Source organism: Castor canadensis, chromosome 4 (assembly GCF_047511655.1).
Source record: "Castor canadensis chromosome 4, mCasCan1.hap1v2, whole genome shotgun sequence".
Lineage (NCBI taxonomy): Eukaryota > Metazoa > Chordata > Mammalia > Rodentia > Castoridae > Castor > Castor canadensis.
In genome coordinates, this window is record NC_133389.1 from 132,011,990 (window position 1) to 132,026,499 (window position 14,510).

The 14,510-nt window shown below is 37.1% G+C and overlaps 1 protein-coding gene across 6 annotated transcripts in view; it reads right to left on the reverse strand.

The window, feature by feature from the left end:
- The window catches only part of Znf385b (zinc finger protein 385B), a 383,429-nt gene that overhangs the window by 278,657 nt on the left and 90,262 nt on the right, over positions 1–14,510 (reverse strand). Inside the window, exons 4-5 of one of the 6 annotated variants that reach the window (XM_074071212.1) lie at positions 11,573–11,591; positions 6,668–6,789 (exon numbers count right to left, since the gene is read on the reverse strand). The exons of 3 other annotated variants lie outside the window; for them this stretch is intronic. In XM_074071212.1, the coding sequence (XP_073927313.1) occupies positions 6,668–6,789; positions 11,573–11,591 (141 nt within the window). Of the gene's footprint in view, positions 1–6,416; positions 6,645–6,667; positions 7,078–11,572; positions 11,592–14,510 lie in introns of those variants that run through there. 2 more of the 6 variants (XM_074071201.1, XM_074071199.1) reach the window with 2 other exon arrangements.

Genomic DNA, 14,510 nt, shown 5'->3' on the forward strand with positions numbered 1-14,510 from the left:
GAGCTAGACTAGGGCAGTGGTTAAAATCTTGGATTCTGGAACCTCCAGAAGTCAGCTTGGTAACTTTAGACAGTTGACTTCACCTCCCTGTACTTCAGTTTCTGTAGCATTCACTTAGAGGATTGTTAAAATGATTAAATGAATTAATAAATTAATTAACACATGATAAAGTATATAGTTAGATTTAAAGTTAACCATCTCTACAGTCTTATAAATTAACTATCTCTATAGTCTTATATAACATTTTCTGCATTCATTCTAATAAAAAAGAAATAAAATGTGCTGACAGGATTCTAATGCTGGTCAAACCTGTTGTGGTTGAAGCAAGAGATACATGTTAGTGGTCATTTCTAAGATATTCTCATTAGAGCATTCTTCACAACCCAGTGTAGGACTTCTAACTGCTACAGTAAGAGCATCAACTGCTTATGCCCCTTAATTTCGGCAAAAGTAGCCATGTACTTATATTATATAGAATCCAGTTAGATAAGAGTTGACTAATTTATTATGAACATAATATTATCCCTGTTGCACAATATATAAAGTTTAGAAAAATGCCAGAAAAAAGAGGTCACTATGGATTCATTTCTGAATCTGCCTACTCCTGTCCTTTCCCAGAAACGCACTACCCCCCCTGCAAAAAACAAAGCAAAACAAAACAAAACAAATTTGAGTAAAGAAATACCACCTTAACTTCTAAGGTGGAATACCACCTTAACTTCTAAGGTGGAATACCACCTTAACTTCTAAGGTGGAATACCACCTTAACTTCTAAGGTGGAATACCACCTTAGAAGAAAGAGAAGGTAAAGATGTAGAGCCATTCTAAAAAACCAACAGTAATGGAAAGTGAGCCAGAGAAAAAAAAACAAAACGGAAAAAAAAAATAGAACTCCCATTTCCACAGATCTGCAAGTGACATTCACATACCAAGTGTGAAATGTCAGCAAAAAAGACATTTGGCTAAATGCCTCAGTGGTGTTAAAGACTCCCTAGAGGATATCAGAAGACAGAGGCTTCTAACCTCTGACAATTTAGGTACTATATGAGGAAGACATCTATTTATTACTGAATTGCCATTTGCTATTGAGCAATCTCACTCTCTTTGTCCATTTTGTGTTGCTATAATATCAGAGACTGAGTAATTTATAAAGAAGGGATTCATTCCTTTCAGTTCTGGAAGATGAGAAGTGCAAGATCAAGCGGCTACATCCAGCAAGGGCCCTTTGTTATATCATAACATGGTGGAAGCCATCAGGCACGAAGGCAAGAGAGCAAGAAAACTTACTGCCTCAAACCCTTTCCTAATTGAATTAATCCATTCATGGTGGAATCCTCATGACCTAAACACTGTCATCAGGCTCTACTTCCTGGTTCTCTTGCATTGGGGAAAGTTTCCAATACATGAATTTGAGGTGACACATTCAAATCATAGGATTCACCTTTTTTTTTTTTTCATTTTTCTTTTATTATTCATATGTGCATACAAGGCTTGGTTCATTTCTCCCCCGTGCCCCCACCCCCTCCCTTACCACCCACTCCCCCCCTTCTCCCCCCCCTCAATACCCAACAGAAACTATTTTGCCCTTACTTCTAATTTTGTTGTAGAGAGAGTATAAGCAATAATAGGAAGGAACAAGGGTTTTTGCTGGTTGAGATAAGGATAGCTATACAGGGCATTAACTCACATTGATTTCAGAAAGTTTGGAAATAGAGTCCTTCAAACTAGCAACTTAGTGCCTTTCCAATATCAAAAGAAAAAAACTGGATGCAATCCAGTGATTGAAATTTAGATTATGGATTCACATTGGTATTTTGCCATAACAAATATGCTTCCCAGCAAAATACAACTAAAGTTAGTAGGAGGACATTGAAAATGACATGGGGATTGGAGTAAAGATATAGTTAAGGTAAAGACAAATCAGATCTTTTCCCAAAGAGCATAGTTTAGATATCAAAAAAGGCCACCAGTACCATTTCAAACAATTAGAAGAAGCAATGCATAGCACAGTAACATTCATGACTAGACAAAAGTGGAAAACAGATTGATAAGGAAAGACAAAAAATGTATGGGAGATCAAAAAAAAAAAAACTCCTCAGATTGTGTTAATAGAGTCATTCCTTTAAAAAGGAACAATGATAAAATTTGCTGGCAAATGGAAAAAATGGAAGTAAATAAGAATTTGTCCTCTAGAGCAAAAGATAATTGATAAATGAACCAGATCATCAGAAGAAATGGTTTATTAAACAATACTTTATTGAGAAGGTAACAGTTAACCATTTTCAAAACTTAAGTTAACTGCATTCACATTCAACTGACCAATTTGGGCTGAAAATAGGATTCTTGGTATGACATCTCACATGACTAATGAGAGAGAGAACTGAGGTGGCCTTTTAGACTAGAGACAAAATGGTTAAATAAGTTATTTCAATCATTCTCTTTATATTATTCACTACCCAACTGCAAAATTCTATTACAGTATTTAAAGTTCACTTCTGTTTATTTATTTATTTATTTTGACTCTGAGAATCAAGTTACACATCGATGTGTAGCCACTCCTATTAGGGATTTTTACCAAAAAAAGGAGGACACTAGGAAGTGAGAGGAGAGTGAAAGGTAATATGGAGGTTGAATAAGCAAAGAAAATTTGGCAACATGACCTCAGGTAGGACGTAGAGCCTCAAAACACAGCCTTTTTATTCTTCTGCAGAAAGCATGAGTGGTATACACAGGCAAGTCAAATGTTCTGCTGTGGTCTAGGGAGGGTAAAATTGGGGTAGCTTAGGGCTAGGAACAAGGTTTCGGTAAACAGATTAGCATATGTTCAATTTATACATAAATATGTTAAAAAGTTATTGCAAGAATTCAGTAAAAACCTACATATAAATATTCTGGCATCACATGAGACACACAGTAGACAAATAAATGTCTTTCTTTTCCTTTGCTATGGTGAGTTCTATTACTAAGGACTTGTGCAGATGTTCTTCTAAATCAAGTTTGCAAGTTTCTTATCTCTCTGAGGAACCTATGGGATGGCAATCAAAAATGAGTCCCAAAGTCAAAGAGGCAAAGAATATCTGAATAAAGGATAGATGGAGGGAAAAGGGAGGGGATGTTAAGGGAGGAATTTCTCATTATCCATCTTAGATACAACCAAATGAAATTAACTTACAAGCATTTCAAAAATGGCTGAGGGAATAAAATTCTGAAAATGTTCTAGTTGTCAGGTGATAACAATAATAAATTAATTGTATAATACTTATTATTATTTACTTGACGTGTCACTGACAGCTAGTACTTATTGTGCTGCTTTTATTGTTTTATCTTAGTAATTATAAGATGCTTTCCTGCACTTTCTTGTGCTTTCCACTCCATAATCCTATATTGTACCATTTTATGTTTCTTAAGTGTTAACTTATGATAGAAGTGATGAGGCATAAAATATAACAGTAGAAATGGACTGCTTATACAGGGATGTGAAGCCTCTATTTTGGCTTTCACTGAACCAATGCTGGAAACTGGAGACTCACCTTTTTGTTTAAAATGTAAGTAGGGTTGAGTTTCAGCTGAACTTGAATTTCAACTAAACAAAAAGTAATTTTCAGTATAAATATGTCCCAAATGTTGCTTGCACTATAATCATAATAAAAATGTTAATTATTTTAGCTAAAATTCAAATTTAATTGAAGCCCTATTCATTTTTATTTACTGAAGCTGGCCACCATAAAACTAGGTCTTCCTAGTTCACTAATAGTAAGTAGGAAAAGGAAGCCAATGAAAAGGCTGAAAGATAGGAAATAAAGCTTTGAGGCAAGAACCTACTTTCTCATAAAATATATTAACCTTGCTACACACCTCAAAACAAATGACAAACTCATTCAAACTACTGAATGTATACAATTGGGAAAGTCTAATGAACTTGGAGAATAGTTTGATTTTGCAATAATATTCTCAACAGGTTTACTACATCTGCTATATGTCATAAGCAGTCATTTAAAAAATCTACTGCAGAACAAGTCAAGATCACTAACCCTTGACATAAGTGAAAAGTTACAGGTTAATCACTGAAATTCATGAGATTCACTTTCTCATGATTTCCTACATTTTACTTCTTGTTAAAGAGAAATTGTAGTAAGACTTCAGAAAGATATGCCAAATTATTCCTTACTTTCCGAGTGCATTTTCTATGTTCTGTGTAATATGACAAATTTTACTATTTTAAGAGAATTCTGACATTCTAAAAATTCTTTGAAGGTTTTAATGTACTTACTAAAACACGTTCTATCATCAGGAATTTTAATTCTAAACCCACAAACCCTGACAAACTGATGATGGCTTATAACAAGACAGTTCCAAAGAACAGAAGAAAAAGAAGTTGTTTAAAATTAAGTTTCATCCATAAAAAAATCTTTTTCTAATTAAAATGGAACCTGTGCATTCAATAATAACATTTTTATCTCAAATCTTTAATCACGTGTAAGCAAGCACTTAAACTAGGCAAACATCCAAGGATTAACAAGAAAAAAATCCTATGAAATTCAGTATTTCAGAGGTGTTTTCAGATCATTGTCAAGCCCACATGAGAGAAAAAGTGTATTAGCACCATCCCAAGGTGCACAGTAATCCACCTACATATCCATTGCACTTGCAGAGAAGAGCACAATAATAAATATTCCCCCAAATGTCTTGGTAAATTTAATCACCTCTATTTCAAAAACTTTTAGTAAGGGTTAATTTCTGACAGAAAGAAAAGGCATTCTTACCACATTCATAAGTGCATTTCATTTATTAGACTCAGTGGAAACAAAAAACTGGACTTAAAATTTCAATACAAAGCCATTGCATAAAAAAGCACTTTTCAAAATTTTAATGTATCTCCAGACTGTTTTAATTTGATGCCTCAGCTCATCCCACTCATACCACATATATGTTCAACAAAGGATGGGTGCTTTATATCAAATATAGAATGGATAAAAGCCTCCCACCTCCTGCCCCAGTACTCTAGGATGCACCTCCAGCCAAGCAGATAAGCACAATGCTGAATTGCATGATTTGTTCATGGTCTCTTTACAGATGAATTGCCAAAAGAAAAAAACATACTTCACATTTCAGAACATAGCTGTTTTGATGTCACGTGTTAGGGAAGGTCCACAGTGGTAGGTATTAGTAACTTTAAATCTGAAACAACATGAAGAACTACAGAAAAATGACAATGCTACCAAAGAGTAGATGAGGCCGAAGGTAAGATTTCCTTAGTGAGGGTCTAATTAGGTTCTTCCTACCTTTCCACTTTTTTTTTTTAATCTCATAGAGACACCTTAGCAGAATCAATCAGCTTTGACAGAACACTGAAATCCTGGCAGTCAACCATAAATTGACCATTACCATAAAAAGAACTGCTAAATGAGAAACCATGTGCTCAGTATAAAACTAATTTCATGCTTTCAAAAGCACACAGTGGCTTCTAGCAAGATAGTGGCCCTGGGACTTGCCGAGACAGATTGGAGAACACAAATGGTTTGCTCCTGATGTGTCTGCTTAGTCAAGCTTTACATGTACTGGCAGTAAACGGAGTTCTCGAGTCTTCTGTCAAGCAAATACACACTTACCTATAAACTTTAAAGCTATAAATGCTATAAAACAGCTGCCTCAAATAAATTTAGCAGGAAAAACACACGCACATATATACACACATACCATGTTAGCTTCACATCAAATAAAAAATTGCAGACCTAACACACTAAACACTAAGCATGTTATTTGAATACCTCCTAACCATGAGGCTCCTTTCTTGTTTAGAAACAGCTTCTCATCACATAGAATGAGAGTGTAGCAGAGCCTAAGCAATAGGTCCCATCTCCTAGGAGGCTGTGAGCCTGCCCTTATCTAGTTGGTTCTTCAATATCCTACACTGAAAATGTTACCTCAGACCTTTCTGAGCATGATGATCTAGTAATTTAACTTCCCCAGGTGAGCACCAGGGGAAGTCCCATCTAAATGATAAAATCTGATACATTTAAAATATCACCTCTAATTAAAACATGCTTTGTGAAGAAATGCTGTTATAATTTCCTCCTCTCGTTCAGCACACCATCACTAGAAACTAATTACTGTAGGTTGTCCACTGCATGACAGGTCATAACTTTTAATTATTTATAATGTCAAGCTTAACAAGGTGTCAGTTCCAGTATGTAATCCATTTCTCTTACTTTCTTAGTTATCTCGTAAACATGACTTGTTTCCTTCTACATGTTTTTCATGTCAAAGATTCTGCAAAATAAATTTACTTAACAGCCTTTTTTATACACCTGAAGCACATAATAACACTGCTAATTGCCTGCTTTCAGTAATGATAGCAAAACGCATAATATCACTGACTCGTTCTGAATGTTTAAAATGCAAAGGAAGTCACCTACTGGTAAGATGTCCTCGGCACTCAGCTAGTACAGAAAGAAAAGAATGTTCACCACATCCAGTTAAGTAGTTACTTCTCAATAAAATTACAGAATCTTCTATTTGCTCTTTGGTTTTTTTTCCCTTCAGATGTGTCAGCACGACATGATAAACACCACTGATGACTCCACAGGATTCAGAGCAACGATGGAAAGAATCTGTTACTGACATTCCAGACCCCAGCATCCAAGTTTTAGAATAAAAAAATGCTCACCTCTGCTAGGAAGTCCACTCCACATCCTGGCAGGGCTTTCACCAGCTTCACGAGCAACCAAGTTGGGTAAACAAAACTTCCAGAATGTGACCAGGGCAATGCACAGTGCTACCGGGACTTGGCTTCAGCCTGATTATCCGTGTGACAGCACCACGTTATATCAGTGCCGCTCCAAACCTTCCCAGTTGCTGGCTTATTGCACTGATCATTGAAAATCCTTTACACGCTGGCAACATTGTAGAGAAGGACAAGCACACTCTGAGTCATTTGTAAAGAAAGCAGAGCAATTTCAATTCTGTATCTCCATGCGTGCTGAAACCAGAAGCACTGTCAACGTGCAAAGTCTGAGGTGGATTTGTGCCGAGAAACAGGCAACCTAAGCCTTCATTATCGATGCATGAAATCAGCCACTGTGATCGAATTCAAACAAACCACAAAAAGAATATAATTATGAAAGGCTCCACAGACTTAGCACCAAACCTTGTGGAATGAAGAATCGTCTTTCAAAATTGTGAAAATGTGAAAAATAGCTCAGATTTTCAACAATAAGCAGGACACAGAGAAATCAGTAGTTTATTTTATAAGGACTTATCATAAAGGCTGCAAAAAATGAAATAAGCTGTAGGTTCCTGGGACTTCTCTAACAACAATGAAATCACTAGAGGCTATGACAATTTACAACCAAAACAAATTTCCATATATTTGGCACAGATGTCCCTTACAGTGCAAGTTAAGTATCCTTTAACTCCTAAGTGCCAGTCTCTAAATTAAAATGATGATAGCAAAAATGTGCAGGGTTATATTAACACCAAGAGAAAGTGCCATCAATTTTACTCTAAGACAAGTTCTTAACAATAAAGATCTGAATATACTCTGTGTGACAAAAACAGAGAATATTTTCAACACTGTAATCTTCACACATCATTAAAAAAAAAATCAATAGCTCACTAAACCCATACATCCCACCTCCAGCCAACCACAAAGTTTAAACCTTTACCTTTTAGACTTTCCTTCCTCTTTTTTTTTTCACTAGAATATAAGATGCAAGAGCCAGCTGACACAGTCTTAAAAAGGCAAAAGGTAGTGATATCCCAGAAAGCAAATTTGAAATCACAAAACAGAGCTTTGATGTGTTCATGCAAAGTGCAAAGCACAAAAAGGACATAAAACATCTATCAAAAACCCACAAAAATAATGGGAAAGAATTTGGGTAGACAGTCTTGACCAACAACACATTTAAGGTTCTATTTATATTTTTTTTAATGGTTTTTAGGTTCTCATTAAGACTGCAAAGGCAGAGCAAATCAGGATACAATAAAAGCAAAGCTTGCTTTAAGGAGTTTCTGTGAATGACTGGGGTCAATTTTAGTAGCACTACTGCCTCTCAGGTGGCACATACAGTAGTGCCTACAACCTAAAGCATCTGTGTAGAAATAATCAACGTGACATAACATTCATTTACATAACACCGCATTTCATAACACTCTTAAACAGGGCACTGCCATAGGTATCGTCACTATGTCCCCATTCCAGAGTTCAATCCTTGGAGGCTGCTAGTTAGACACCCTTCCTTGGAGATCTAAATCCTATCACAGAGCTGTACATGAGTAGACACATGCACACATGACATTTACCCAGTGTCACTGTGTGATCACTTTTGCCACCTGAATTCTATTTTTTGTGAAGACCTTAGGGCAACACATGAATGTATCATGAAAAATGGTATTGGACACACTGATTTCAAAATTGCCCAGTGTCTTCTCTCTTCCCCCACCTTCCCCCTCACCCCTCCACACAAAATCAGAAAATAGTCTCAGAAAATAGTTCATGGAGGATTATACGCCTAAAAACCCTTTTATTATTACCACAGGCCAAGCTCCCTAGCAAAAATTTGATTATAGCTCCTCACTTCTTATCTTAAAACCTTCAACACCTGACACATTTCAAAATTCCAATGTTTTCAGATTTTAGAAAGGTAATCCTCTGTGGATACCATGAATCACATAACATCTTCACTGGGTTCTGAGGCAATAACTCTGTAATCAGATGTGTCTGTAGTAGGCAAACATGCATATTCACATAAATGGTAGAAATAAGCACTAGAATTAACCTCACATCAGTTCAGGCCAGGTTTTTCCATCAGTATGAATTACAAACCCTATCTGTTTTCATAGCTTCTTGGATTTCAGGAGTTACAGGTAAAAGACTGGGAATCTGTCAAAATGTTTCTACTTACAAGGTTCTGGATTAGAAAATGGTACCTAAGCAGGCGTTCTCTTGTGTGGAAATGAAATTTGGGGGACAGCATTGCTTTAGCAGGATGGGAAAAAAATATGAGGGAAGGTGCTACTTAAACTGAGACTCAAAGTAGAGCAGAAATGTGGCAATAATGCATGATGACAAAACTAGGGCATGAGGACTGAAGGCAAGAAGAAGCACCCAGGATTGCTGAATCAAAAACTAAAACAAACCATGGTAACATTAACCACTCTTTGCCTACTTTATGCCTACTAGTGCGAAGATACTTGGCATAAATGCTTTTAGCCACATACATTAAATTCAAAAAGACATTTTAAAAAGGATGCATCATTCAGAAAGAGACATTAAACACTGGATTTTACTCTTTTCTTACTCTACCCACAAGCAAAATATCTAGAATGCTAAATATCACTTGTGACGCTGTCAGAAACTAAAAGCTTTACCTTATGAAGTAAAGGTCCCTATTTTATTTATTGTGTGCCTTATGCTGCTTGGCAAGGGGTTCTTCAAAATCACTTGTACATATAAATAGAAATATCATTCACCATCATTATTTAAGCCATTTAATTTTTTAAAACAATTTTCCCAAGAAGTACGAATATTATGTTACATTTACTTGGGAGTTTTTTCTATGAGTGTATTTCCAAAATAAATACTTTGAAAATTCAGAACATTACAGAGCTTAAACACAGCTTATCACAGCCCTGGACTGAAGACCTTGGTTCTGTAGAACATTAACCATCTTCTAGAACATTTCCTGATTGTCTTTTGGGGCCTAGATTTCCACTGGGGAGAATTCCAGCCACAAGGCGTTTATGTGAATAGAAGCCTTCCTAGTCACTGTATGAAACTCAGTGAAATGTGTGGCTCTAATCATAGCATCTAGAATATGATCACCAAGCCATTTTCCATGTGAAGGCAGAAACTGCATTTATTTGGGGTTTTTTTTGACAGTGCAACACAATTTCATGAATTGTTTCTGTAGCAATCAAAATGATTTGGTAAAGGTATTGAAGCTTCTAAAAGTTACTATTACAAATGGCAGGGAAAGTTTCAGGATTAAAATTAAAATCTCCTTTTACTTTTGACATCATATCCATTGAAGACTAGATGAACTTCCAACATCTATAGGCCAAGAATCTCTGCATTTGCAAGACAGGCTCATCAGAGAGCAAGCTCCCAAAACGTAGATCAGCGCGATGTGGACACTGTCACACTCGGCAAACAGTAGGCCTTCCAGCATCTCCAAACTCTTTGTGTAATCAAGAGAAGAGCAAACACCTTCCCAGTTGGCTTAAGAACCAGCTCCAGAAAAGCCGTAAGTGCCAAGGGTAAATAACAGACCCACAGCTCGCTTACCTTCCACAAGGACACCTAACTCAGGTCAGTCTCCTTGGCTGTGTGGCTGTTAAAGTATGAAAGTGGAATATTTATATGAAGAAAGTTAGTCAGGTGACAACACATTCACGCCACAGTGGAAAGTGAACTCGTTAATTTCACATCTCCATTGAGCCAGCTACCCAAAACCTTTCCCTGTAGGTTAGTTTAAAACAGCTAACACTTCTATTCAAAAAAGGCATCAATATTTTAAGAGGCTGATTGTGGTGGTATGTGTGTGAGGGGGGGAATTAGCAAGATCCCATCTCAACAAAACAAGGGTGGGTGTGGTGATTCATACCTGTAATCTCAGCTACAAGGGAGGCACAGGTAGGAAAAGGTTGGAGGATTGTGGTCTGAAGCTTGCCTTGGGGAAAAACCTGAGACATACCTCAAATAGTAGAGTGCTTACCTAGAAAGTATGAGGCCCTGAGTTCAAGTCCCAGTTCTTCCAAAAAAGATTTTAACAATATTTTTGATGATTCAAATCACTCATCTTCTAAACATTTGCCATAATTGTCCTAGACTCAGTTTTTACACTGAATAGTGCCAGTTTCTTGCTTTCAAAATCTAAAAACTAACACTTGATGTTAAACAACCCTTATCTCTAGATAAATATGACATACATTAAAGTTCATAGGCCCAAGCATTCTTAAAGCTCGACTATTCATCTTTCACTGAAAAAGGACCAACCGGTTTCCTATTTTTTAAACAAAAAAAATCCATTCTACGCAAGCTCTCTTGCCACTGAGGTACCCTTACCCACTGCTTAGCACTTTTAACCACCCTGTACAGAACATGGAGTTGTTTCATAATGACCTTTTCAAGTTTAGATATAGTTCTAGATTTCTAACCCAATCCAAAATGGCCAGGACTCAGTCTCAGAGCTGAAGCATTTTGGGGAATGCTTGTGTCTTAACCCCAGTTCTAAATTGCTCTGTTCTCCTTCTTAAAGATTCAATCTCAATAAGCTCTACATTCTAAATCTCAATTAAATTTCCCTAGTGGGAACAGATAGCCTTGCTTTAGAAGAACAAAGTCAGGATTCTGCAAAACACTTCAAATTAAATAGTGATCAATTCTGAGTAAGACGAATCAGAGAAGTACGTCAATATTCCTGTACTTCATCAACTGGGTCTGAAATAGTCCAAGAGACAATTTCTAGGTTCTCTTACTTTTTATTTAATTATTTTATTTTTTTGGTGGTACTGGGGTTTGAACTCAGGGCCTTGCACTTGCTAGGCAGGTGCTCTACCACTTGAACCACACCTCCAACCTTTCCTAGGCTCTATTTATAAGGATCTGGGATTTATGGCAAAAGAAGCAAATGCTCTGTTCTGAAAGGTCCAATTTGGTGTATTTGACTTAGCCCTTTCTCAGTGAACTCTATATTTTATTGAAAAGCCATACAAATTCATATGGATACTACCTTGTAAAAGGACTACAGAATAATTATCCTATGAAATAAGTTTTATAGACTTATACTTAAGAGGCTTGTGGAAATAAGTACATGGAAAATGTATTCCTGACACCACCTCAGCTACAAAGCAAGATTTACCTGCTTCACACTGAAATGACTTATTTAATGTTCTTACTCATAGAAACTCACAGATACTTCATCAATTATTTCACCATGTTATTTTGCTTTCACCATGTTATTCTGAAAAGATAAGGTCTATTTATTGAATGACAAATGGAAAATTTTTGATTGATCAAGAATGAAGAAAAATGCACGTGATGGAGAATGCCTGTAATCCCAGCACTCAGGAGGCTGAAGCAGAAGGGTCATGAGTTAGAGACTAGCCTTGGCTACCTAGCAAGACCTTGCCTCAAAACAAAAGAAAAGGAAAGGGAAAAAGAAAAAAGAAAGAGGAAAAGAGAAAGAAAGCACTTAAAAACTATGTTACTACAGTAAAAGTAAAAGACAATACCATATTATTGGATTCTATCTCTGAGTCTATCAAACAAATACCTAATGTTCCTTAAAATTGCCTACAATTTTAAGTAAAAGTGGTCACTTTTACTCCTGAAAACTGGAGAACACACACACACACACACACACACACACACACACACAATCTCCCCTATAGATTCTGCCTAATGCATAGAAGATGCTTAAAGTCTGTCCAGAGAGCATGTTCCTGCCTCTAACACACACCCCCCCCCACATCGTATGTGGTAGTTTTGTGGTTTTGTTTGTTTTCTTTCCATATAGTTAATAAGCTCCTCAAAATGTTGACATGGGAGTGAGGGAAAATCTCTTATTTTCAGTAGGCTTTTGGCTCCATCATGTGGTGATTCTGCAGTGTTGCAGCTTCAGTTTGAAAAGTTCTTGGAAAATGGGAAGACACACTTAGGCGGCATTTGCATTTTACACACATAGGAGATGCAAGGTGAGAAACTAGCCAATGTCTTTAAGACCCCACCCATACATCTTGGGATTGCTGTCGAAGGAAGCCAGGCTTCAGCTCCCTGGAAAGGAGCGTCAGTCAGGATGAGCCAAGTCACAGCTCACACAAATGGCCAGAGGGGCGCCTGAGGCCATGTTTAACCACTCCACCAGTGAATGCATGGCCTCCTGCAGCTGCAAGATTGAGTCCAGGACAAGAACCACCCAGCTCATATTTCTGACTCACAGAATCATGGTTAAATTAAAATGTTTTAAAATTTTTCTAAAAACTCTGGCCATCTCCCCAAACTTCCATACTTCTGTGTTTCTTCTCTCAGTTACAGCCACAGCTCCAGCTTCCAGACATGTCTAACTTATCTCAACTTGAGATTCTAAACATTTCCTTCTCTTCCTTCAGATCACTTTTCTGTACTCTCTGTGAGTGACTAACTTCATTTTAGCCTTAAACTTTCAACCTTAAATGAGAAGTAGAAATTCCTTTAGAATTTAATGCAGGTAACAGAGAAAATGGCATAAGCAACTGGAGGAAAATGTTAGATAATAAGAAAATATCCCTGAATTCTTTTCATTTTTACTTTGTGAAGAATTTGTTGCAAAAAAAAAAAAGTCATGAGAGGAAACACAGAATATAGGGAGGATCTCAGACTTTGAACCATTGTGAAGATGTAGGAAAGAATTCTAATCTCTCTAGTTTTTCATTTCCTCATCTACAGTATGAGGAGAATCATGCCGACCCACTGGCTGGGAAGTGAGGACTAAAGTCAAAATTCCAATCTTTTCACAGTAACTTCTATCTCCAGTGCACTTCAAATCAAGTCTAGGCGTGTCTGTCTTGCCACACTATGGCAGAAACTCCATGCTTTTGATCTGACCTTTCTAATTTTTAAATACTATTTGTGCCACAGCACTGCCAAAGGCAAGATCAGAGATGACCCCCTAAGAGATCCTCTTCCCATCCTGAGGAAATGTAGATCCACATATCCCCAGAATAAAGCCAACTGCCACTATAGTCCTCCAGGCAATGTGATTCTTCATGACATGCACAAATATTCCTTTGAGGACACAGGGGAGATAAAATATAAAATTAACACCTTTTACTTTACCTGGTGATAAAATGTAAAATTAATACTTTTTACTCTACCTGGTGAATAGCCTGCTTCTGATTGCAAGGTGGAAGATATCAGGGTACCAGAGAAATCACCTATCATCTGATGATAGGTGACCTCACCTATCTATGTCTACAGATCAGAGGCAAGAATGCCAAGGTAAGGAAGCAGGTCACACAGTCAGCTTTGTTCCAAATCACAGCCTTGCTTCCTCCAACAATCACCTAACCTCTTTTTTCCTTAGTCACTTTGGATGTAACACTAAACAGTATCTTCCTCACAAATCTACAGTATCTTCCTCACAAATCTTCTAGGAGGATTCTATGAGTAATCCATATCTGGTAAACAGTAAGGCCTTATTTAACCACAGCCTTTCCATCTCATTCACCGAGTTGTTTATAAAGCTCCCAGAGTATGGCTATGCTCTTTCCATGAAACCATCCCTGTGTTTCCTGGGTTACTGAATATCCCAGGAGAAAACACAGGAGCACAAGAAGGCCTCTTTTCTCTTCCCTTACCAATTCACAATTACATAATTATTTAAGATAAGAAGCTCATTTTCTGGGTACAAATCTTCCTCAGTGTGTTAGACTGGTGTTCTCAACAAGCAGTTGTGGAACAGCAGCTTCAGCATCATCTGAGGAGTTGTTAGAAATTTAAGTTCGCAGACTTCACTCCAGACTTACTAAGT